Below are 24,604 nucleotides of genomic sequence, written 5' to 3' on the forward strand. Positions count from 1 at the left end.
TACAGGTCACGCCTGCTCCAAAAGAGGTCCCAATGATCCAAAAACTTGAATCCCTGCCTCCTGCTCCAATCCCTCAGCCACGCATTTATCCTCCACCTCATCACATTCCTACTCTCACTGTCGCGTGGCACAGGCAGTAATCCCGAGATCACTACCTTTGCGGTCCTTTTTCTCAACTCCCTTCCTAGCTCCCTATATTCTCCTTTCAGGACCTCATCCCTTTTCCTACCTATGTCATTGGTACCTATATGTACCAGGACCTCTGGCTCTTCACCCTCCCACTTCAGGATATCTTGGACACGATCAGAAATATCCCGGACCCTGGCACCAGGGAGGCAAACTACCATCCGGTAGTTCCTCATATTTCATCTTTCCCCTTCTTATGGCTTTTTTAGTTGCCTTTTGTTGGATTTTAAAAACTTTCCAATCAACCAACTTCCCACTCACTTTTACTACATTATATGCCCTTTCCTTGGCTTTTATGCCATCCTTAACTTCCCTTGTCAGCTGCAGCTGCCTACCCCATTTGAGAACTCCTTCCTCTGTGGGACATATCTATCCTGTGCCTTGTGAACTATTCCCAGAAACGTCAGCCACCTCTGCTCAGATGATGTGAGACTTCAGGTTTTTGTACCTCCTGCCCAATGGATGTGATTGGTTGACAGTTCAGTGAGATTGCAACACAAAGTATTTCTCATCGTAAACACTCATAATTACTTTCTCACTGTAACAGGCTTATTTTTGGAGTAGCATCTGCACCTGCACTCTGGCGGAAGGCCATGGACCAGGTGTTGCAAGGCTGCTGAGGCACTCAGTATTACCTGGATGACATCATTGTAACCGGCAAGGATAACAAGGAACCTATCCAAAACCTCCAGACAGTGTTAGAAAGGTTAAATTATGGGATCAGAGCATGACGCGACAGGTGTGAATTCTTTCAAGCAAGCATCACCTACTGTGGTCACGCGATTAACGCACAAGGATTACACAAGTGCACTGAGAACATTCAGCCAGTGTTGGATGCCCCAAGGCTAGTGGATATGTCACAGTTGCAGCTCTTTTTGGATTTGTCAATTATTACAACCAGTTCCTACTATGCTTCATTACTGCAGATTGGGAAGAAACGGCAATGGATAAAGAGAAGTGAAAAGATGATGTCAGGCGCTGTCCTAACACATTGTGATCAACATTGTCGAGTGACACCTGGCTTTATGGTACAGGTTCAGTCATGTCACATTTTGTGAGTGATGGAAGTGAACATAGTCCTTGCATCATGTTCCCTTACCACAGCAGAGAAAAATTATGCCCACATTGACAGAGAGGCTTCAAGTCTCACTTGTGATGTAAGATACTTAAAATAGTATTTATCTGGGAGACAGTTTACCCTCATTACTGATCATCAGCCACTAGTGTCAGTTTTCAATCCACAGACAGGTGTTCCACCCACAACAGCACAAATTCAGAGATGGGCTCTGTTTCTCGGAGGACACAATTACAAGATTGAATTCAAGAGGACAACTAATCATGCAAATGCTGATGGATTATCCCGTTTATTCTTGGAAAAGGAAATACTGGAAACATTTACAAAAAACGACACTGCTTTTGACGTATTCTCCCTAACGCAAATCGGAAGTCTTCCGATTACAGCAGAGATGACCCAAAGGGAAACCAGAAAATACCCTACACTATCTCAGGTCTCCATCACCACCCAGAATGGCTGGAATATGCAACAGAATGCCCAGTTGCCGCATTTTTACCAATGCTGATGCCGATCTAGGCATCGTTAAAATGAAAGCTGGCTTGAATCTTTGTCTGATGGTCTGGGATAGATCATCAGCTTGCCAAGCATTGTTTGAGATGCCAACACATCCAGAAGATGCCTCTCCATCCCTGCATTGCCCTGGCAGAGGATTCATGCACTGTTTGGGATGCCAACACATCCAGAAGATGCCAAGAGTAGTGCCTCTCCATCCATGGGAATAGCCTGCATTGCCCTGGCAGAGGAATCAAATTGATTTTGTTGGACTATTCATGGCACATATTTCTGGGTAGTAGTGGATGCAGCTACAAAATGGTCAGAAATGCTCCCAAAAGCCTCCACTACAGCCACACACACTGTTGATCAGTTGAGAAGTCTATTCACAAGGACTGATATTCCAGAACACTTAGCTGGTAATAATGGACCACGGTTTGTTGCAGACCAGTTTCAGTCATTCCTCAAAATGAATGGACTGGAACATATAACCACTGACTCTGTACCACCCAGTATTTCATTTGCCACTTCTTTGCCCATTCCCCTAAACTATCTACATTTCTCTGCAGGCTCTCTGTTTCCCCAACACTACCCGCTCCTCCACCTATCTTTGTGTCATCGGCAAGTTTACCCACAAATCCATTAATGCCGTAATCCAAATCGCCCGTTACAATGCCAGAATCTATTGATTCTTGAAAGATCATCGTTAATGCCTCAGCAATCTCTCCAGCTACTTCCTTCAGAACCTGAGGGTGCATTCCATCACATCCAGGAAATTTATCCACCCTTAGACCATTAAGCTTTCTGAGTACGTTCTCGGTCGTAATTTTTATTGCACGAACTTCACTTCCCTGACACTCTTGAATGTCCAGTATACTGCAGATGTCTTCCATTGTGAAGACTGATGTGAAATACACATCCTCTGTCATCTCTGCATCTCTCATTACGATATCTCCAGCATCATTTTGTATTGGTCCCATATCTACCCTTGACTCTCTTTTACCCTTTATATACTTAAAAAACCTTTGATATAAGTCACAAGCTTCCTCTCATAATTCATCTTTTCCTTCCGAATGACCTTCTTAGTTTTCTTCTGCAAGTTTTTAAAAGCTCCCCAATCCTCTATCTTCCCGCTAACGCTGGCTTCCTTGTATACCCTCTCTTTTACTTTTACTTTGGCTCTGACTTCACTTGTCAGCCATGGTAGTGTCCTTCTTCCCTTTGAAAACAACCTCTTATTTGGAATATATCTCTCTTACACTTCCCTCATTTTTCGCAGTAAGTCCAGCAATTGCTGCTCTACTGTCCTTCCTGCAAATGTCCCTTTCTGGTCAACAATGGCCAGTTCCCCTCTCATGTCATTGTAATTTCCTTTATTCCACTGAAATACTGACACATTGGATTTTATTTATGTGAACTCAATCATATTATGATCATTGTTCCCTAAGGGTTCCTTAACCTTAAGCTCTCTTATCATCTCTGGATCATTGCACAACACCCAATCCAGCACAGCTGATCCCTTAGTGGGCTCAATAACAAGCTGTTCTAAAAATCCTTCCCTTATACATTCTACAAATTCTCTCTCCTGATGTCCAGTACTGGCGTGGTTTTCCTAATTCACATTCATGGTAAAATCCCCAACGATATCGTTGCAATGTATTCTCTATTGAGTTGGAGTTTATAGCTAAGCAGGGAGGAGTGTTGTGTATTTAATATTTCAGTAGCATTTGAGTAATCTTGTATATACAGTGCATTGTTTGATTAAGCATTCTTGTTCATTTAAATAAGTCATTAGAGGTTATATGTAAAAATACGTCAATTGCATACGTCATTGCGCTATCATATGATATGTGTGCACCTCACTTAACGTAAACACCAAGTTAGACTCACATTTCTTCCTTTGAATTACTTTAATGTTTTGAAGGTATTGGCGATGAGGCAATTTCAAAATGAACCCGAAATGGCTATTGGCCTGTTGAAGCGCAACAAGATGTTCGAACTAAAAAAAAATGCAGCTAGGAACAGTGAGTAAAAAACATGGTCCAGCACGTGCAGGGCAGTCGAGTGAAAACAAAAGCAGCACCGCTCGTGTTCTTTGGAAGGGAAGACACAATCAAGTTTTTTAAAAATGTCAGAAAACGGAAGAATTCACAGTTTCATAAAGAATGAGTACTGGCTGACAATAATCATAAAAAAGAGCAGAAATGGTTGGCTATGTTGGAAGGATTGGCACTTTTGATTCTATGAGATAACTAGATCATGTACACTGAGCTGATTGAATAGTATTTTGAAGTGAATGAAAACAATAAATAAATCAGCAATAAATATCAAGAACATGAGATGAAGAATCCTTGAAAGTGAGTCCAGTTCAGTTCAATGATAGGGTGAGTGAAGGTTGAGTTGGATGTTAATGCAGTCGATGCACTGCCGCATGTTTCAATGTATACGAATAGATCCGAATCTGATATCAGGGTCGAGGATGTGGGTAATAGTGACAGGCTAAGGACGCTAACATGGTTCCCAGTCACAACTGTGGAGTGGGTGATCCACACTGGCTCCCTTTGAGATCCTCATCATTACAGGAGTGGTCTCCAACTGATTCCATTCACAAGATGTGAGGAACAGGCTAAGAGCCCAGGATACAAGAAAGGTCATGGGATCAGACAATGTCCCTCCTGTGGAAATGGAGAAACATATCTAGAAGGGACCAGAGTGCGGTACTGGAGCCCTGTCCATAGAACTGGTTGTGTCTCTGGCCAAGATGTTTTAAGGCCAGGTACAATGATGGTCTCCCCTGGAGAATGTGGAGAATTAACCACATACGCTCAGTACACACTGGACATCACAAACACCGTCCAACCAGTCAGTCCACTCTCAGACACATCATTGACAGAGCCAGCGCAATAAACACAAAATGCTGGAGGAACTCAGTAGATCAGGCAACGTCTACAGAAGAGAGTAAACAGTCAATGTTTCGGACCCAGTCCCTTCATCCGACATTTTGTGTGTGTTGCTTTGGATTTTCAGCATCTGTAGATTTTCTCCTGTTTGTGACTGACAGAGCCAAGAGGGACGCAAAGGCAGCATTAGACCAGGTGTAGCGTCATGGAGCTCTGGTAAATATCTCAGAGGTTTGAGCCATTTATCTCCTGACGATTTTGTAGGAAGGACATACTCTGTTGGGAGTTGCACAGATGTCACAAAGATAAGTGGAGGGGCAGGGAGTCTGCAGAAGGACTGAGACAAATTGGGAGAATGGGCAAAGAAGTGGCAGATAGAAGATAGTGTTGTGACGTATATGGTCATGCATTTTGGTAGAGGGAATAAATGTAAAGACTATTTTCTAAACATTCAAAAATTAGAGGTACATAGGGCTTGGTAGTTCTCATGCAGGATTCCCTAAAGGTTAAATTGCAGGTTGAGTTGGTGGTGAGGAAGGTAAATGGAATAGAATATATAACCACATAACAATTACTGCACGGAATTATCTGCAGCTTAATGTGAAAAAGACTAAGGAGCTGGTGGTAGACCTGAGGAGAGCTAAGGCACTGGTGACCCCTGTTTCCATCCAGGGGGTCAGTGTGGACATGGTGGAGGATTACAAATACCTGGGGATACGAATTGACAATAAACTGGACTGGTCAAAGAACACTGAGGCTGTCTACAAGAAGGTTCAGAGCCATCTCTATTTCCTGAGGAGACTGAGGTCCTTTAGCATCTGCCGGACGATGCTAAGGATGTTCTACGAGTCTGTGGTGGCCAGTGCTATCATATTTGCTGTTGTGTGCTGGGGCAGCAGGCTGAGGGTAGCAGACATCAACAGAATCAACAAACTCATCCGTAAGGCCAGTGATGTTGTGGGGATGGAACTGGATTCTCTCACGGTGGTGTCTGAAAAGAGGATGCTGTCTAAGTTGCATGCCATCTTGGTCAATGTCTCCCATCCACTACATAATGTACTGGTTGGGCACAGGAGTACATTCAGCCAGAGATTCATTCCTCCAAGATGCAGTACAGAGCGTCATAGGAAGTCATTCCTGCCTGTGGCCATCAAACTTTACAACTCCTCCCTTGGAGGGTCAGACACCCTGAGCCAATAGGCTGGTCCTGGACTTACTTCATAATTTACTGGCATAATTTACATATTACTATTTAACTATTTATGGTTCTATTACTATTTATTATTTATGGTGCAACTGTAACGAAAACCAATTTCCCCCGCATCAATAAAGTATGACTATGACTATGACTAAGTCTAGGTCATTTGTACAGGGCCCTGGTGAGACCACACCCTGGAGTATTGTGTGCAGTTTTGGTCTCCAGGGTTAAGGAAGGACATCCTGGCTGTGGAGGAGGTGCAGGGTAGGTTCACTAGGTTAATTCCTGGGATGTCTGGACTGTCTTACGCAGAGAGGTTAGAGAGACTGGGCTTGTACACGCTGGAATTAAGGAGATTGAGGGGGGATCTGATTGAGACATATAAGATTATTAAGGGATTGGACAAGATAGAGGCAGGAGATATGTTCCAGATGCTGGGAGAGTCCAGTACCAGAGGGCATGGTTTAAGAATAAGGGGTAGGTCATTTAGGACAGAGTTGAGGAGGAACTTCTTCTCCCAGAGAGTTGTGGAGGTGTGGAACGTGCTTTCTCAGAAGGCAGTGGAGGCCAATTCTCTGGATGCTTTCAAGAAGGAGCTTGGGGACAAGGCAGGAACCGGGTATTGATAGTAGATGATCAGCCATGATCTCAGAATGGCGGTGCAGGCTCGAAGGGCCGAATGGTCTACTTCTGCACCTATTGTCTATTGTCTATTGTCCATTGGGCACAGCCTCAGAACAGAAGGACATTCACTTAGAACAGAGATGAGGAGGAATTTCTTTAGCCAGAGCGTGGTGAATCTGTGGAATTCACTGCTAAAAACAGCTGTGGAGGCCAAGTCATTGGGTATTTTCAAAGAGGAGGTTGATAGATTCTTGATTAGTAAGGGTGTCAGAGGTTATACGAAAAAGCAGGAGAATGGGGTTGAGAGAGGTAATAAGCCAGCCATGATGTAATGGTGCAGCAGACTCAATGGGCTGAATGGCCTTATACTTGTGCACAGTGGAATGGTGGATGAGGTGAGCTGTATTAGGACAATGGCTGCATGGCTCTGAGCGTGGAATCCTGTACTGGTCCTGGGAAGATCTGCAGGACAGAAATCCCACGCAGACATGGGAGTTTTCTAACATCTGCTGTTCCTCCCTCTTGTAGGAATTCATCTCAGTTCTCAACGGACAGGAACTACACGGAATATACAGAGGGCAAATCACAGCTGATCCGGGTGGTGAGTGTTAAAAGGAGGGACATGGATGTCATAGTTTTGGGGGTGGAAGGAGGAGGGGATATGTTCCTGCTGCCTCCGTCTCCAGCTGGTTCAGTGGACCTCTGGCTGAGAAACCAGTGGGTGGGAGCTAAGGGTCGGACAATGAGGTGGGGCTAATTGGTTTACTCTCACACAGCTACCGAGATAAGGCTGACGTTGATAGATTCTTGGTTACTCAGGGCGTTACAGGTTACAGGGAGAAGGCAGGAAATTGGGGTTGAGAGGGATAGTAAATCAGCCAGACTTAATGGGCTGAATAGCGTAAAATTGCTCCTATGTCAGAGGTTACAGGTGTTTGTTTTACACAAGGTACGTGGAATGCACTGTCGGGGGGTGGGGGAGGAGGGTAGAGGCAGCTACATTAAAAGTTTCTTAGCTAGGCCATGGATGATAGAAAAATGGAGGTCTCTATGGGAGGAAAGGGTTAGATTGATCTGCAGTAGGTTAAAGGTCAGCACAACATGATGGGTCGAAGGGCCTGTACTGTTCTATGTTCTGTGGTGCACAAATGTGTCAGTGATGTCCCAATTCTGGAAACCAGACCTGGAATATCTCGTAATGAAGTGTTGGCCAATTTACCTGATGCAGGAGATTTCAATGATCATTTTGGTAGCGGTATAAATTCCACCTCAGGCCAGTGTCAAACAGGCTTTGGATGATCTGAGCAATGCTCAGCAGTCTGAGCAATACCATCATTCCAAATAAACGGATTCCTAAGCTCCGGAACCTGGGCCTTAGCACTCAGATCTGCAGCTGGATCTTCAACTTCCTCACAGACAGGACCCAGGCTGTAAAAATAGGGGACAAGCTCTCCTCCACGATCACTCTGAGCACCGGTGCCCCACAAGGCTGTGTACTCAGCCCCTGCTGTACTCACTGTACACCCATGATCGTGTAGCCAAGTTTCCATCAAACTCAATATATAAGTTTGCTGATGACACAACAATTGTAGGCTGTATCTCGGGTAATGATGAGTTTGAGTACAGAGAGGAAATTAAGAACCTGGTGGCATGGTGCGAAGACAATAACCTATCCCTCAACGTCAGCAAGACAAAGGAATTGGTTGTTGACTTCAGAAGGAGTAGCGGGCCGCACGACCCAATTTACATCGGTGGTGCGCAAGTGGAACAGGTCAAAAACTTTAAATTCCTTGGGGTCAATATCACAAATGACTTGACTTGGTCCAACCAAGCAGAGTCCACTGCCAAGAAGGCCCACCAGCACCTTTACTTCCTGAGAAAGCTAAAGAAATTTGGCCTGTCCCCTAAAACTCTCACTAATTTTTATAGATGCACCGTAAAAAGCATTCTTCTAGGGTGCATCACAACCTGGTATGGAAGTTGTCCTGTCCAAGACCGAAAGAAGCTGCAGAAGATTGTGAACACGGCGCAGCACATCACACAAACCAATCTTCCATCCTTGGACTCACTTTACACCGCACGCTGTCGGAGCAGTGCTGCCAGGATAATCAAGGACACGACCCACCCAGCCAACAAACGTTTCGTCCCTCTTCCCTCCGGGAGAAGGTTCAGGAGCTTGAAGACTTGTACGGTCAGATTTGGGAACAGCTTCTTTCCAACTGTGATAAGACTGCTGAACGGATCCTGACCCGGATCTGGGCCGTACCCTCCAAATATCCGAACCTGCCTCTTGGTTTTTTGCACTTCCTTACTTCTCATTTTTCTATTTTCTATTTATGATTTATAATTTAAATTTTTAATATTTACGAATTTAACTATTTTTAATATTTAATATTTATAATCCAGGGAGTGTGAAGTGAAGAATCAAATATTGCTGTGATGATTGTACGTTGTAGTACCAAATGTTTGGCGACAATAAAGTATAAAGTATAAGGTATGCATTCAAATGCACCAAAAAGGCCACACTGTTGTCTTCACCATCATTCTGGGGGATTTTAACCAGGCCAGCTTGAGAAAAATTACTAAATAATTCCCATCAATAAATAACACACACGAAAAATGCTGGTGAACGCAGCAGGCCAGGCAGCATCTATAGGAAGAAGTACAGTCGATGTTTCGGGCCGGGACCCTCCACCAGTATTTTTTGTGTGTGTTGCTTGAATTTGCAGCATCTGCAGATTTCCTTGTGTCCCATCAATAAATCACTTGTCATACCAGAGGAAACAACACACTGGACCACTAAGGTCTGAAATTCCTACCGTGCTCTTCCATGCCCTCGCTTAAGAAATTCTGATCACCTGAGTATAGGCAGAGACTGAAGACTGCAGCACTGGTTATGAGGACCAAGAAGGTTTGGACAAGGGAAGCACAAGAGCACTTTCAGGACTGCTTTGAATTGGTGGACTGGACTGTATTCAAGGATTCATCTTCAAACCTGGATGAGTATGCTGCAGTTGTCACCGATTTCATTAAAACCTGTGTGGATGAGTGTGTGCCTACTTACTGTACATTCCCGAACCAAAACCCATAGATGAACCAGGAGGTATGTCGTCTGCTGAAGGCCAGATCTGTGGTATTTAAGTCTGGCGACCCAGGTCTGCACCAGAACGCCAGGTATGATGTGCGGAGGGCTATCTCAAGGTCAAAGAGACAATTTCAAACGAGATTGGAGGTGATGTCGGATGCACGGCAACTCTGGCAGGGTTTGCAAGACCTACAAAGCGAAACCCAATAGCATGACTGGCAGCGACGCTTCACTACCCAACGAACTCAATGCCTTTTATGCCCGCTTTGAGAGGAAGAATACAGCTCCAGCTGTGAAGGTCCTTGCTGCACCTGTGGTCTCTGTCTTGGAGGCCGAGCAGGCTGTCTTTCAGGAGGGTTAACCCTCGCAAGGCGGCAGGACCCGATGGAGTACCTGGTAAGCCTCTGAAAACTTGTGCCTACCAACCAGCGGGAGTATTCAAGGACAGATTCAACCATTTGCTGCTACGGTTGGAAGTTCCCACTTCCTTCAAAAGTGCAACAATTATACCACTGCCCTAGCAGAGTAGAGTGAGTTGCCTTCAATTGGTTTCAATAGGTACATTTAATGTCAGAGAAATGTATACAATATACATCCTGAAATTCTTTTACTTCGCAAACATCCACGAAAACAGAGGAGTTCCCCAAAGAATGAACGACAATTAAACGTCAGAACGCCAAAGCCCTCCCAGCTCCCCCCCTCACACACACAAGCAGCAGCAAGGCAACGATCTCCCCTCCCCCACCAGCAAAACGGCATTGGCACCTCCCACTGAGCTGCAAAGCATCTGTGAAGACACAGACTTACAGTAACCCAAAGACGACTCGTTCACCCGGTAATTCGACATACCACAGGCTTGCTCTCTCCCTAATAAGGGAGACATAACAAACAACTCGCTGGTTTACAATGTTAAAAGTCTGTTGCGTCGCTTTCTCCGAGCTCTGTGCCCGGAGATTCGGCCCCAGAAAGGCTCAGGTCTCTGGACACACAACCCCTGCAGCTAACCCACCGCTCCTGATGTTCCGTGTTCTCCCACAATGCTTTGGTCAGCGGCACCGGCCTATCATCAGCATGCCCTCAGAGCCACAAAATCCCAGGACCCTCAAGGCATGCTCGTCTTCCAGTCTGCGCCCTTGGGATACCAAAAAGCAGCCGGTCATGAGGCCCTGAGAACGGGTCCCATTCCTGCAAAGAACCAACGTCAGAGTGTAACTCCAGGTCAGGGTCTTCAAAAGAACCCCCCACACCCTGAAAAGGGAAAAAGAGATATCTAAGATAGAAATAGAGCTGTTTCCGAAGATGCAAGGAAAGGAGTCGCTGTTTAGCGTCATCTTAACTTCGCCCTGCCTTCTGATGACTATTAAACATAGAAACATAGAAAACCTACAGCACAATACAAGCTCTTTAGCCCACAAAGCTGTGCCGAACATGCCCTTACCTGAGAAATGACCTAGGGTTACCCATTGCCCTTTATTTTTCTGAGCTCCATGTATCTATCCAGGAGTCTCTTAAAAGATCCTTTCATATCTGCCTCCACCACTGTCGCCGGCAGCCCATTCCACGCACTCACCACTCTCCGTGTAAAAGAGACCCCTGACATCTCCTCTGTACCTACTTCCAAGCAGCTTAAAACTATGCCCTCTCATGCTAGCCATTTCAGCCCTGGGAAAAAGCCTCTGACTATCCACACGATCAATGCCTCTCATCATCTTATACATCTTATATTGTCCGGTAGCACTCACATCTGCAGTGAAGAAATGCTTTGAGAGGTTGTTCATGGCTAGAATAAATTCCTGTCTCGACAAGGACCTGGACCCACTGCAATAGGTCTACGGCAGATGCAATCTCAGTGGGTCTTCATGTGGCCCTAGATCACCCGGACAATACAAACACTTATGTCACGATGCTGTTTATTGACTATAGCTCAGTGTTTAACACCATCATTCCCACAATCCTGATTGAGAAGTTGCAGAACCTGGGCCTCTGTACCTCCCTCTGCAACTGGATCCTCGGCTTCCTAACCTGGAGACCACAGTCTGTGTGGACCACATATCCTCCTCACTGATGATCAACACTGGCCCACTACTTGACTCTCTCTACACCCATGACTGTGTGGCTAGGCATAGCACAAATGCCATCCGTAAATTTGCTGATGATACAACCATTGTTTAGACTATGAAGACACGTAGTTCTCTTTTATTGTCATTTAGTAGTGCATGCATTAAGATATGATGCAATATTTTCCCCGGTGTGATATCACAAAACACAGGACAGACCAAGACTGAAAAAACTGACAAAACCACATAATTATAACATATAGTTACAACAGTGCAACAATACCATAACTTGATGAAGAAGTCCATAAGCACAGTAAAAGTTCAAAGTCTCTCAAATGTCCCACATCTCACACAGATGGGAGAAGGAAGAAAGACTCTCCTTGCCATGCCGACCACAATCCGACTCTGAGTCATCCGAAAACTTCGAGCTCTGATCAGCTCTCCGACACCGAGTACTGAGCACCATCTCTGTCCGAACGATTCGACCTCAACCTCGGTCACCAACAGCAGGCAAAGCCGAGGATTTTGAGGCCTACCCTCCGAAAGATTCCCGACCACGCAGTAACGAGAGCAGCGAACTGGCGTTTCAGAAATTTCTCCAGATGTCCCTCTGTGCTTTCACATCCATTCTCCATCAAATCAGAATTGTCATCGTTGGTAGAATCTCAGATGGAGACGCGAGGGTGCAGAGGATTTCTGCTCTATTTTTAATTTAACTATATATATACTTGCCATAATTGTTCCACTTATTTTTGTCTACATTATCATGTACTGCTGCGGCTAAGTTACAAATTTCATGACACTTGCTGGTGATACTAAACCTGATCCTATGTGCTACGCTCAGAATTATTTTGAACGTTGAGGTTGTACAGGGGAAAACTATGAAATCATGCAGAATAAAATGCCACAGTTACAGAGAAAGTGCAGTGCAGGCAGATGATAAGCTGCAGGGTCACTATGTGGTAGATTGTGAGGACAGGGAGACCATTCCATATTCTGAGCCTGCTGGGATGTGGTTCCCAGCTGTTGTATCTTCTGCCTGATGGGAGAGGGGAGAAGAGAGAATATCAGGGGTGGATGGGGTCTTTGATGATGCTGGCTGTTTTACTGAGCCAGTGAGAAGTGTAGACTTGGAGGAGAGACTGGTTCCTGTGAAGTGCTGAGCTGTGTCCAGAGTTACATGCGGTCACGAGCAGAGCAGTTTTTAGATTATGAGGACACTCAGTCCTCGCTTATTGTCATTTAGAAATGCATGCATGCATTGAGAAATGATACAATGTTCCTCCAGAGTGATATCACAAAAAAAAAGACAAACCAAAGACTAACACTGACAAGACCACATAATTATAACATATAGTTACAACAGTGCAAAGCAGTACCAGAATTTGGTCAAGAGCAGACCATGGGAACGGTAAAAAAGAAGTCTCAAAGTTCCCATCGACTCCCGATAGTCCCCGATAGCAGGCGGCAGAAGGGAGAAACTCTCTCTGCCATAAACCACCAGGCACCGACAACTTGTCGATGCATTGGAAGCACCCAACCACAGTGGACTCTGAGTCTGTCCGAAAACTTCAAGCCTCCGACCAGCCCTTCGACATCGAGCACTGAGCACCAGCTATGCCAAGTGCTTCGACCCCGTCCCGGCCGCCGAGCAACAAGCAAAGCTGAGGATTCAGGGCCTTCCCCTCCGGAGATTCTGGATCACACAGTAGCAGCGGCAGCGAAACAGGCATTTCAGAAGTTTCACCAGATGTTCCTCCGTGCTCTCACGTCTGTCTCCAGCAAATCAGGATTGTGCACGGCACCCTACTTGACAGATTACAGATATTATTCACCGGAGTGGCTGCGCAAGCTGAGATGTATCCGGATAGGATGCTTTCTATGGTGAATCGATAAAAGTTGCTGAGGGGCAACGGGGACATACTGAATTTCTTGAGCCTCCTGAGGAAGGGTATAACAGCGAGGGTGTGGACCCTGGAGCACCAGCCAACCCGAGGAGCAGACTCACATCTGGGAGTGTGGGAGCTTATTTTCTGTTGGGACAGGGTGGTTGGGGGGATATGGGGAATCAGACCATGGCCAAGCCATAATTAGATGCTCTGTCCTCTTTGCAGGTGAAGCTAGATGACGATGAACAGACAAAGATCACCTGCAAACCGACGTTAACAGAAGGTACACTCTGGTGAGATGTGGGTATTTCTGGTTTGTACTTATAATTATTCTATTTATTTAGATATACAATGTGGAACAGGCCCTTCCAGGCCTTCGAGCTGTGTTACCTAGCTGCAGATTTAACGCTAGGCTAACCATGGTACAATTTACAATGACCAATTAACCTGCTAACCAGTAGAATTTTGGAGTGTGGGAGGAAACCGGAGCACCTGGAGGAAACCCACACATTCCATGAGGAGGCTGTCCAAGATCCGTGTAGGTGTAGCTGAGATTAGACTCCTAGCTCTGACACTCCGGGTTGAAATAACCTCGTGCTGATAGCTATTTGACTGTGGCACCAGCATATAGCGGACATTAAGAGGAAGTACAAGACTGGGGTGTTCAATCCAATGTGGCCAACCCCGACATGGCGGGTTTGTGTCTCACCCTCTTGGCTCACGAGGTGCTTTTTTCAGTCCCAGTATCCAAGTGGTGAAGGTACTCCTGAAGAACCAGTCGCAGGACACCCATTCAGGGACAGGACGCAGCTAGGAGGGGAACTGTGGGCGGTGGTGGTCTCCTGGGTGGGAGAGGTGGTTGGTTTGGAGGGACTGCTGGAGTGATCGTGGTGTGTTTCTGTAGATGGCGCACGTTGCGTTCAAGTGGAAGGAGGGAGTGTTTAAGGGGGGGAAGCAAGGATGTAATACTGAGGTCAGACTGCAATTGGAGTATTGAAAGTGTTTTCGACCCTTTATCTAAGAAAAGATGTGCAAGCATTGGAAAGGGTCCAGAGGAGGTTCGCAAACGTGATCCCAGGAATGAAAGGGTTAACATATGAGGAACATTTAATGGCCCAGGGCCTGTACTTACTGGAGTTTAGAAGAATGGGGGGGAGGGGGGGAGGGATTTCATTGAATATTGAAAGGCCTAGATAGAGCAGATGTGGAGAAGATGTTTCAATAGACAATAGACAATAGGTGCAGGAGTAGGCCATTCGGCCCTTCGAGCCAGCACCGCCATTTACTGTGATCATGGCTGATCATCCACAATCAGTATCCAGTTCCTGCCTTATCCCCATAACCTTTGATTCCGCTGTCTTTAAGAGCTCTATCCATCTCTTCCTTGAAAGCATCCAGAGACTTGGCCTCCACTGCCTTCTGGGGCAGAGCATTCCATATATCCACCACTCTCTGGGTGAAAAAGTTTTTCCTCAACTCCGTCCTAAATGGCCTACCCCTTATTCTTAAACTGTGGGCTCTGGTTCTGGACTCACCCATCAGCGGGAACATGCGTCCTGCCTCCAGCGTGTCCAATCCCTTAATAATCTTACATGTTTCAATCAGATCCCCTCTCACCCTTCTAAATTCCAGAGTATACAAGCCCAGTCGCTCCAATCTTTTGACATATGACAGTCCCGCCATCCCGGGAATTAACCTTGTGAACCTATGCTACACTCCGTCAATAGCAAGAATGTCCTTCCTCAAATTTGGAGACCAAAACTGAACACAGTACTCCAGGTGTGGTCTCACCAGGGCCCTGTACAGCTGCAGAAGGACCTCTTTGCTCTTATACTCAATTCCCCTTGTTATGAAGGCCAACATGCCATTAGCTTTCTTCACTGCCTGCTGTACTTGCATGCTTGCTTTCAGTGACTGATGTACAAGAACACCTAGATCTCGTTGTGCTTCCCCTTTTCCTAACTTGACTCCGTTTCCTATAGTGGGATGTCCATTTAGAACAGAGATAAGGGTGAGAGGGTGGTGAATCTGTGGAATTTATTGCCACAGACAGCAGTGGAGGACAAGTCACTGGACATACTTAAAGTGGAGGTCGATAGGCTCTTGGTTAGTCAGGGAGGCAAAGGGCTAAATCAGCTATGAATGAATGGAGGAGCAGACTCGATGGGCTGAATGGCCTAATTTGCCCCAATGTTATGGTGTTATGAAGGGGGGAGCTGTTCGAGCAGGTTGCTCTGTCCTGGATTGTGTTGGACACCCTGAGAGTTGTTGGAGCTGTAATTATCCTGGCTTGTGGGACACTGGGAGTGGCCCAGGCCTGTGCCGCGTAGACGGGGTAAAGGGTTTTGGGGGGTCAGGAGGTGAGCTCCTCGCCAGAGGATCCCCAACTCTTGTAGTCACGAGGCCAGTCCAACAGTATCTGGTGATGGGGAGCCCAGGTTTTCGGGGTCTCTGCTGAAGATGGCAGTGACACGATGTGAGTGCAGTGCTCAGCTGGGGCTGCAGAGAGATCTGAACTCAGTGAACCAGCCCAGTCCTGGAATGTCAGCACTGTCAAGGCACGGAGAGTGCAGAGTCAGCAGATGCAGTGCCGGGCGTGGGGAGGGGACACGGTGAACTGGAACCCGGTTCACTGCTTTGTTCTGTGGGTTTTAACTGTCAGCATCAGATAAATCACTTCCTCTCTCCTGCTGATGTCAACTGTCAGCTCACAGATAGCTGTCTCTGTGCAGGCATGCGGGTGTGTGCGTGAGTGTGTGTGTATGTATTATTGTATTAATGTGCGTGAGTGTGTGTGTGTCTGTGAGTGTGCCTGTGATTTTGTGTGTGAGTATGAGTTCACCTGTGATTTTGCGTGTGAGTATGTGAGTTCATATGTGTGTCTCTGTGTGTACATGTGTATGAGTGTTTGTGTGTACGCATGTGTGTGTCTGTGTGTGTGTCCGCGTGTGACAGTGAGTTTGTGTATTCATGTTTGTGAGTGTGTGTATTAATGTGTCTCCCAACCGGGCTGCAGAGGGAGTGTGGTTAACCCAGTCCGTATCTCCCAACCGGGCTGCAGAGGGAGTGTGGTTAACCCAGTCCATATCTCCCAACCGGGCTGCAGAGGGACTGTGGTTAACCCAGTCCATATCTATAACCGGGCTGCAGAGGGACTGTGGTTAAACCAGTCCATATCTATAACCGTGCTGCAGAGGGACTGTGGTTAACCCAGTCCGTATCTCTCAACGGGGCTGCAGAGGGTTTGTGGTTAACCCAGTCCGTGTCTCCAACCGGGCTGCAGAGGGAGTGTGGTTAACCCAGTCCGTGTCTCCCAACCGGGCTGCAGAGGGAGTGTGGTTAACCCAGTCCATATCTCCCAACCAGGCTGCAGAGGGAGTGTGGTTAACCCAGTCCATATCTTCAACAGGTCTGAGAGGGACTGTGGTCAACCCAGTCCATATCTCCCAACCGTGCTGCAGAGGGACTGTGGTTAACCTAGTGTGTATCTCCAACCAGACTGCAGAGGGACTGTGGTTAACCCAGTCCATATCTCCAACAGGGCTGCAGAGAGAGTGTGGTTAACCCAGTCCATATCTCCAACAGGGCTGCAGAGAGAGTGTGGTTAACCCAGTCCGTATCTCCCAACCGGGCTGCAGAGGGACTGTGGTTAACCCAGTCCGTATCTCCAACCGGATTGCAGAGGGACTGTGGTTAACCCAGTCCATATCTCCAACAGGACTACAGAGAGAGTGTGGTTAACCACCGTTGCATCACAGTCTGGCTGACTCACTGAGAATTTGTCACTGTTTTCCAAAACGTTTGACACTCATGACTTGTTTCATCATCTGATCTTTTAGCTGTCTCTGACTCATTCATTTCGTTTATGAGTAACTGTCTGGAAGGCCTGGGAGCCTCCCCCATTTAGACTATAAGATACAGGACCAGAATTAGGCCATTTGTCCCATTGAGCCATGGCTGATTAGCCCCAATCTCCTGCCTTCTCCCCCTACACCTTCATGCCCTGACCATTCAAAAATCTATCAAGCTCTGCCTTAAATATACATAAAATTTTGGCCTCCACAGCAGAAATTCCACAGATTCACCATCCTCTGGCTCAAGAATATCTACCTCATCTCCATTCTGAAAGGATGCCACTCTATTCTGAGGCTGTGTCCTCTGGTCTCAGACTGTTCCCACCACAGGAAACATCCTCTTCACATTCACCGTATCAAGGTCTTTCCCATTTGATAAGTTTCAATGAGGACGCCCTTCATTCTTCTGAATTCTAGTGAATACAGACCCAGAGCCATTAAACACTCTTCATATGCCAAACCATTCAATCCTGGAATCATTTTCATGAAACTCCTTTGAACCCTCTCCAGTTTCAACACATCGTTTCTAAGATAAGGGGCCCAAACCTGCTCACAGTACTCCAAGTGAGGCCTCACCAGAACTTTATAAAGTTTCAACATGACAGCTTTGCTTTTATATTCCAGTCCTCTTGAAATGAATGCTAACGTCACATTTGCCTTCCTCACCACAGACTGGACCTGCAAATTAATCTACAGGGAACCCTACACGAGGACTCCCAAGTGCATGACCGTACACTTCCCGACACTGGATTTCATCTGCCGTTTCTTTGTCCATTCTCCTAATCTGTCTGTCGTTCTGTAGCCTATTTCCTCAAAACTACCTGCCCCTCCAGCTATCTCTTAACATCTTCAAACTTTTCAATAAAGCCATCAGTTCAATTTTCCAGATCAGTGTCATCGTAGGTAAGAAGTATTGGTCCTAAAACAGACTGCTGTGGAACACCACTAGTCACCAGCAGACAGTCAGAAAAGGGTCCCTTCTTTGCCTCCTGCCAATCAGCCACTGCTTTATCCATGCTAGAATCTTTCCTGTAATTCCATGGGCTCATAGCTTGTTAAGCAGCCTCATGTGTGGCACCTTGTCAAAGGCCTTCTGAAAATTCAAGTATGCAACATCTACTGATTCTCCTTTGTCTATCCTGCTTGTTACTTCTTCAAAAAATTCCCACAGATTTGTCAGGCAAGATTTTCCCTGGAGAAAACCATGCTGATAATGGCCAGTTTTATCTTGTGCCTCCAAGTACCCTAACACTTCACCTTTAATAATCAACTCAAACGTCTTCCCAACCACTGAGGTCAGACTGACTGACCTAACAGACTTCCTTTCTTCTGGCTCTCTCCCTTCCTGAAGAGTGAAGTGACATTTGCAATTTTCCAGTCTTCCAGAACCATTCCAGAATCTAGTGATTCTTGAAAGTTCACTACGAATGCCTTCACAATCTCTTCATTCACCTCTTTCAGAACGCTGGGGTGTACACTATCTGGTCCAGGTGACTTATCTACCCTCAGACCTTTCAGTTTCCCAAGAACCCTCTCCATAGTTATGGCAATTTCACACACTTCTGCCCTTTGACACTCTTGAACTTCCAACGTACTGCTGGGGTCTCCCATACAGAAGACTGAGGCAAAACACTCATTCAGTTCATCCGCCGTTTCCTTGTCCCCCATTAATACTTCTCCAGCTTCATTTTCCAGTGATCCAATATCCACTCTCACCTCTCTTTTACTTTTTATATAAATGAAGAAACTTTTGGTATCTTCTTTAATATTACTGGCTAGCTTGCCTTTGTATTAAAAGCTCATGTGTACAAAGTCGCATAGAGTAGTGGGAGACTGGAGGATTGGTAAAACTTTAAAAAGCAACAGAGAACAACTGAAGAAGAAATAAGGAAAGGGAAGATAGAGTATGAAAGTATAAAGACAGATAGCAAAAGTTTTTATAATGTCCTGGGGGAGCGTTTGCTACTGTTGTTCAGGAGGATTTAAACTAATGTGGCAGGGGGATGGGAACCAGTGCAGAGAGACAAAGGGGTGTAAAATGAGGGTAGAAGCAAAAAGTAGTAAGGTGAAAAATAGAAGTGGCAGGCTGACAAATCCAGGGCAAAAATCAAAAAGGGCCACTTTTCAACATAATTGTATAAGGGCTAAGAGAGTTGTAAAAGCGCGCCTGAAGGCTTTGTGTGTCAATGCAAGGAGCATTCGTAACAAGGTGGATGAATTAAAAGTGCAGATTGTTATTAATGAATATGATATAGTTGGGATCACAGAGACATGGCTCCAGGGTGACCAAGGATGGGATGGGAGCTCAACATTCAGGGATATTCAATATTCAGGAGGGATAGACATGAAAGAAAAGGAGGTGGGGTCGCATTGCTGGTTAGAGAGGAGATTAACGCAATAGAAAGGAAGGACATAAGCTGGGAAGATGTGGAATCGATATGGGTAGAGCTGCGTAACACTAAGGGGCAGAAAACGCTGGTGGGAGTTGTGTACAGGCCACCTAACAGTAGTAGTGAGGTTGGGGATGGTATTAAACAGGAAATTAGAAATGTGTGCAGTAAAGGAACAGCAGTTATAATGGGTGACTTCAATCTACATGTAGATTGGGTGAACCAAATTGGTAAGGGTGCTGAGGAAGAGGATTTCTTGGAATGTATGCGGGATGGTTTTTTGAACCAACATGTCGAGGAACCAACTAGAGAGCAGGCTATTCTGGACTGGGTTTTGAGCAATGAGGAAGGGTTAATTAGCAATCTTGTCGTGAGAGGCCCCTTGGGTAAGAGTGACCATAATATGGTGGAATTCTTCATTAAGATGGAGAGTGATATAGTTAATTCAGAAACAAAGGTTCTGAACTTAAAGAGGGGTAACTTTGAAGGTATGAGACGTGAATTAACTAAGATAGACTGGCAAATGACACTTAAAGGATTGACGGTGGATATGCAATGGCAAGCACTTAAAGATCGCATGGATGAACTACAACAATTGTTCATCCCAGTTTGGAAAAAGAATAAATCAAGGAAGGTAGTGCACCCGTGGCTGACAAGAGAAATGAGGGATAGTATCAATTCCAAAGAAGAAGCATACAAATTAGCCAAAAAAGCAGTTCACCTGAGGACAGGGAGAAATTCAGAGTCCAGCAGAAGAGGACAAAGGGTTTAATTAGGAAAGGGAAAAAAGATTATGAGAGAAAACTGGCAGGGAACATAAAAACGGACTGTAAAAGCTTTTATAGATATGTAAAAAGGAAAAGACTGGTAAAGACAAATGTAGGTCCCCTGCAAACAGAAACAGGTGAATTGATTATGGGGAGCAAGGACATGGCAGACCAATTGAATAACTACTTTGGTTCTTTCTTCACTAAGGAGGACATAAATAATCTTCCAGAAATAGTAGGGGACAGAGGGTCCAGTGAGATGGAGGAACTGAGCAAAATACATGTTAGTAGGGAAGTGGTGTTAGGTAAATTGAAGGGATTGAAGGCAGATAAATCCCCAGGGCCAGATGGTCTGCATCCCAGAGTGCTTAAGGAAGTAGCCCAAGAAAATAGTGGATGCATTAGTGATAATTTTTCAAAACTCGTTAGATTCTGGACTAGTTCCTGAGGATTGGAGGGTGGCTAATGTAACCCTGCTTTTCAAAAAAGGAAGGAGAGAGAAACCGGGGAATTATAGACCGGTTAGCCTGACATCGGTGGTGGGGAAAATGCTAGAGTCAGTTATCAAAGATGTGATAACAGCACATTTGGAAAGCAGTGAAATCATCGGACAAAGTCAGCATGGATTTGTGAAAGGAAAATCGTGTCTGACGAATCTAATAGAATTTTTTGAGGATGTAACTAGTAGAGTGGATAGGGGAGAACCAGTGGATGTGGTATATTTGGATTTTCAAAAGGCTTTTGACTAGGTCCCACACAGGAGATTAGTGTGCAAACTTAAAGCACACGGTATTGGGGGTAAGGTATTGATGTGGACAGAGAATTGGTTGGCAGACAGGAAGCAAAGAGTGGGAATAAACAGGACCTTTTCAGAACGGCAGGCGGTGACTGGTGGGCTACCGCAAGGCTCAGTGCTGGGACCCCAGTTGTTTACAATATATATTAATGATTTAGACGAGGGAAGTCCAGAACGAGGAGTCACAGTTTGAGGATAAAGGGGAAGCCTTTTAGGACCGAGATGAGGAAAAACTTCTTCACACAGAGAGTGGTGAATCTGTGGAATTCTCTGTCACAGGAAACAGTTGAGGCCAGTTCATTGGCTATATTTAAGAGGGAGTTAGATATTGTCCTTGTGGCTAAAGGGATCAGGGGGTATGGAGAGAAGGCAGGTACAGGGTTCTGAGTTGGATGATCAGCCATGATCATACTGAATGGCGGTGCAGGTTTGAAGGGCCGAATGGCCTACTCCTGCACCTATTTTCTATGTTTCTATGTTTCTAAATATATAAAGCGGAAGAGGGTGGCTAAAGTCAATGTAGGTCCCTTGGAAGACGAGAAGGCGAAATTGATATTGGGTGATAAGAAAATGGCTGAGGCATTGAACGACTGTTTGTGTCGGTCTTCACGGTAGAGGACAAAGAATGATGTTATGGACAAAATGGGAGGTGAGGACCTCGATAAAATCACTGTCATTAAAGAGATAGTGATGAACAAACTAGAAGGCCTGAAGGTAGATAATTCCCCTGATCCTGATGGGATGCGTCCCAGGGTGCTGAGGGAATTGGCGGAGGTTATAGTAGACGTGCTGGTAATCATTTATCAAAACTCTCTAGACTCTGGGTAGATCCCGGCGGATTGGAAGACAGCAAATATCACGCCACTTTTTAAAAAAGGATGTAGGCAAAAGATGGGCAACGCCAGACCAGTTAGCTTAACATCTGTAGTTGGGAAAATGCTTGAAGTCGTCATTAAGGAAGAAATAGCAAAACATTTAGAAAGGAGTGGTTCCATTAGACAGACACAACATGGTTTCAGAAAGGGCAGGTCCTGTTTGACAAACTTACTGGAGTTCTTTGAGGAGATAATGAGTGGAGTGGATAGTGGGGAACAGGTGGATGTCGTATACTTGGATTTCCAGAAGGCATTTGATAAGGTGCCACACAAGAGACTTATAAATAAGATACGGATGCGTGGAGTCAGAGGAAGTGTATTGGCATGGATAGTGGATTGGTTAACCGATAGAAGGCAGAGAGTTGGTATAAATGGGTGTTACTCTGGTTGGCAGTCGGTGGTGAGTTGGGTGCCGCAGAGGTCGGTGCTGGGCCCGCAGCTGTTTACCATTTACATTGATGATTTGGAAGAGGGGACCGAGTGTAGCGTAGCAAAATTTGCTGATGACACTAAACTGAGTGGAAAAGCAAATTATACAGAGGATGTGGAGAGTCTGCAGAGGGATATAGAATTGAGTGGGCCAAGGTCTGGCAGATGGAATACAACATTGGTAAATGCGAGATCATCCACTTTGGAAGGAATAATAGAGGAGCAGATTATTATTTAAATGGTGAAAGATTGCAGCATGCTGTTGTGCAGAGGGACTTGGGAGTGCTTATTCATGAATTGCAAAAAGTTGGCTTGCAGATACAACAAGTTATTGAAAAGGCAAATGGAATGTTGGCCTTCATTGCTACAGGGATTGAATTCAAGAGCAGGGAGGTCATGCTGCAACTATACAGGGTACTGGTGAGGCCGCACCTGGAGTACTGTGTGCAGTTCTGGTCTCCATACTTGAGGGAGGATATACTGGCTTTGTATTACAGTGCAGCGAAGGTTCACCAGGTTGATTCCAGGGATGAAGGGGTTAACCTATGAGGAGAGATTGAGTCGAATTCAGGAGAATAAGAGGGGATCTTATAGAAACATACAAAGTTTTGAAAGGGATAGAAGTAGGAAAGTTGTTTCCATTGGTAGGTGAGACTAGAACTAGGGGACATTGCCTCAAGATTCAGGGGAGAAGATTTAGGACGGAGATGAGGAGAAAATGTTTTTCTCAGAGAGTGGTGAATCTGTGGAATTCTCTGCCTGGGGAAGCAGTTGAGGCTTCTTCACTAAATATATTTAAGATACAATTGGATAGGTTTTTACATTGTAAGGGAATTAAGGGTTATGGGGAAAAGGGAGCTAGATGGAGCTGAGTGTACGGACAGATCAGCCATGATCTTATTCAATGGCGGGGCAGGCTCGATGGGCCGGATGACCTACTCCTGCTCCTTGTTCTTATGTTCTTATGGATTCTATCTTTTCCTTTTTTATGACTTTTCAGTGGCCTTCTGTTGGTTTTTAAAAGCCTCCCAAACCTCTAACTTCCCACTAATTTTTGCTCTAGCTTCTCCTTCTGAAGTTTCAGGGTGAATTCAATCATATTATGATCACTTGCCCCTCTGGGTTCTTTTAGCTTAAGCTTGCTAATCACTTTCAGTTCATTGCATAACACACAATCTAGAATAGCTGATACTGTAGTTGACTCAACCACAAACTGCTCTGAAAAGCCATTTTGTAGACATTCTAGAAATTCCCCGCCTTGGAATCCAGAACCAATCTGATTTTCCCAATCTATCTGCATATTGAAATCCCCCATAACTATTGTAACATTACCCTTTTGGCATACATTTTCTATCTCCCGTTTTAATTTGTAGACCTCAGAAAATAGAAAACCTGCAGCACAATACAGGCCCTTCAGCCCACAATACTGTGCCGGACATGGACTTACTTTAGAAATTACCTAGGGTGACCCATAGCCCTCTATTTTTCTAAGCTCCATGTACCTATCCAGGAGTCTCTTAAAAGACCCTATCGTATCCACCACCACCATCTTCACTGACAGCCCATTCCACGCACTCACTACTCTCTGCGTAAAAAACTTATCCCTGACATCTCCTCTGTATCGACTCCCCAGCACCTTAAAACTGTGCCCTCTCGTGTTAGCCATTTCAGCCCTGGGAAAAAGCCTCTGACTATCCACACGAACAACGCCTCTCATCATCTTGTACACCTCTAGCAGGTCACCTCTCATCCTCCGTTGCTCCAAGGAGAAAAGGCCGAGTTCACTTAACCTGTTTTCATAAGGCACGCTCCCCAATACAGGCAACATCCTTGTAAATCTCCTCTGCACCCTTTCTATGGTTTCCACATCCTTCCTGTAGTGAGGCAACCAGAAATGAGCATAGTACTCCAAGTGGGGTCTGACCAGGGTCCGATATAGCTGCAACATTACCTCTCGGCTCCTAAAACTCAATCCATGGTTGATGAA

At 45.5% G+C, this 24,604-nt stretch overlaps 1 protein-coding gene across 1 annotated transcript in view; it reads left to right on the plus strand.

Annotated features, from left to right (window-relative positions):
- LOC134350030 (uncharacterized) overlaps positions 1 to 24,604 on the plus strand; it is a 51,264-nt gene that overhangs the window by 15,538 nt on the left and 11,122 nt on the right. The window contains exons 3-4 of the mRNA XM_063054937.1: positions 7,004 to 7,076; positions 13,732 to 13,789. Coding sequence (XP_062911007.1) covers positions 7,004 to 7,076; positions 13,732 to 13,789 — 131 coding nt within the window. The remainder of the gene's footprint in view (positions 1 to 7,003; positions 7,077 to 13,731; positions 13,790 to 24,604) is intronic.

This window comes from Mobula hypostoma, chromosome 8 (genome assembly GCF_963921235.1).
Source record: "Mobula hypostoma chromosome 8, sMobHyp1.1, whole genome shotgun sequence".
In the NCBI taxonomy this organism is placed as follows: Eukaryota; Metazoa; Chordata; class Chondrichthyes; order Myliobatiformes; family Myliobatidae; genus Mobula; species Mobula hypostoma.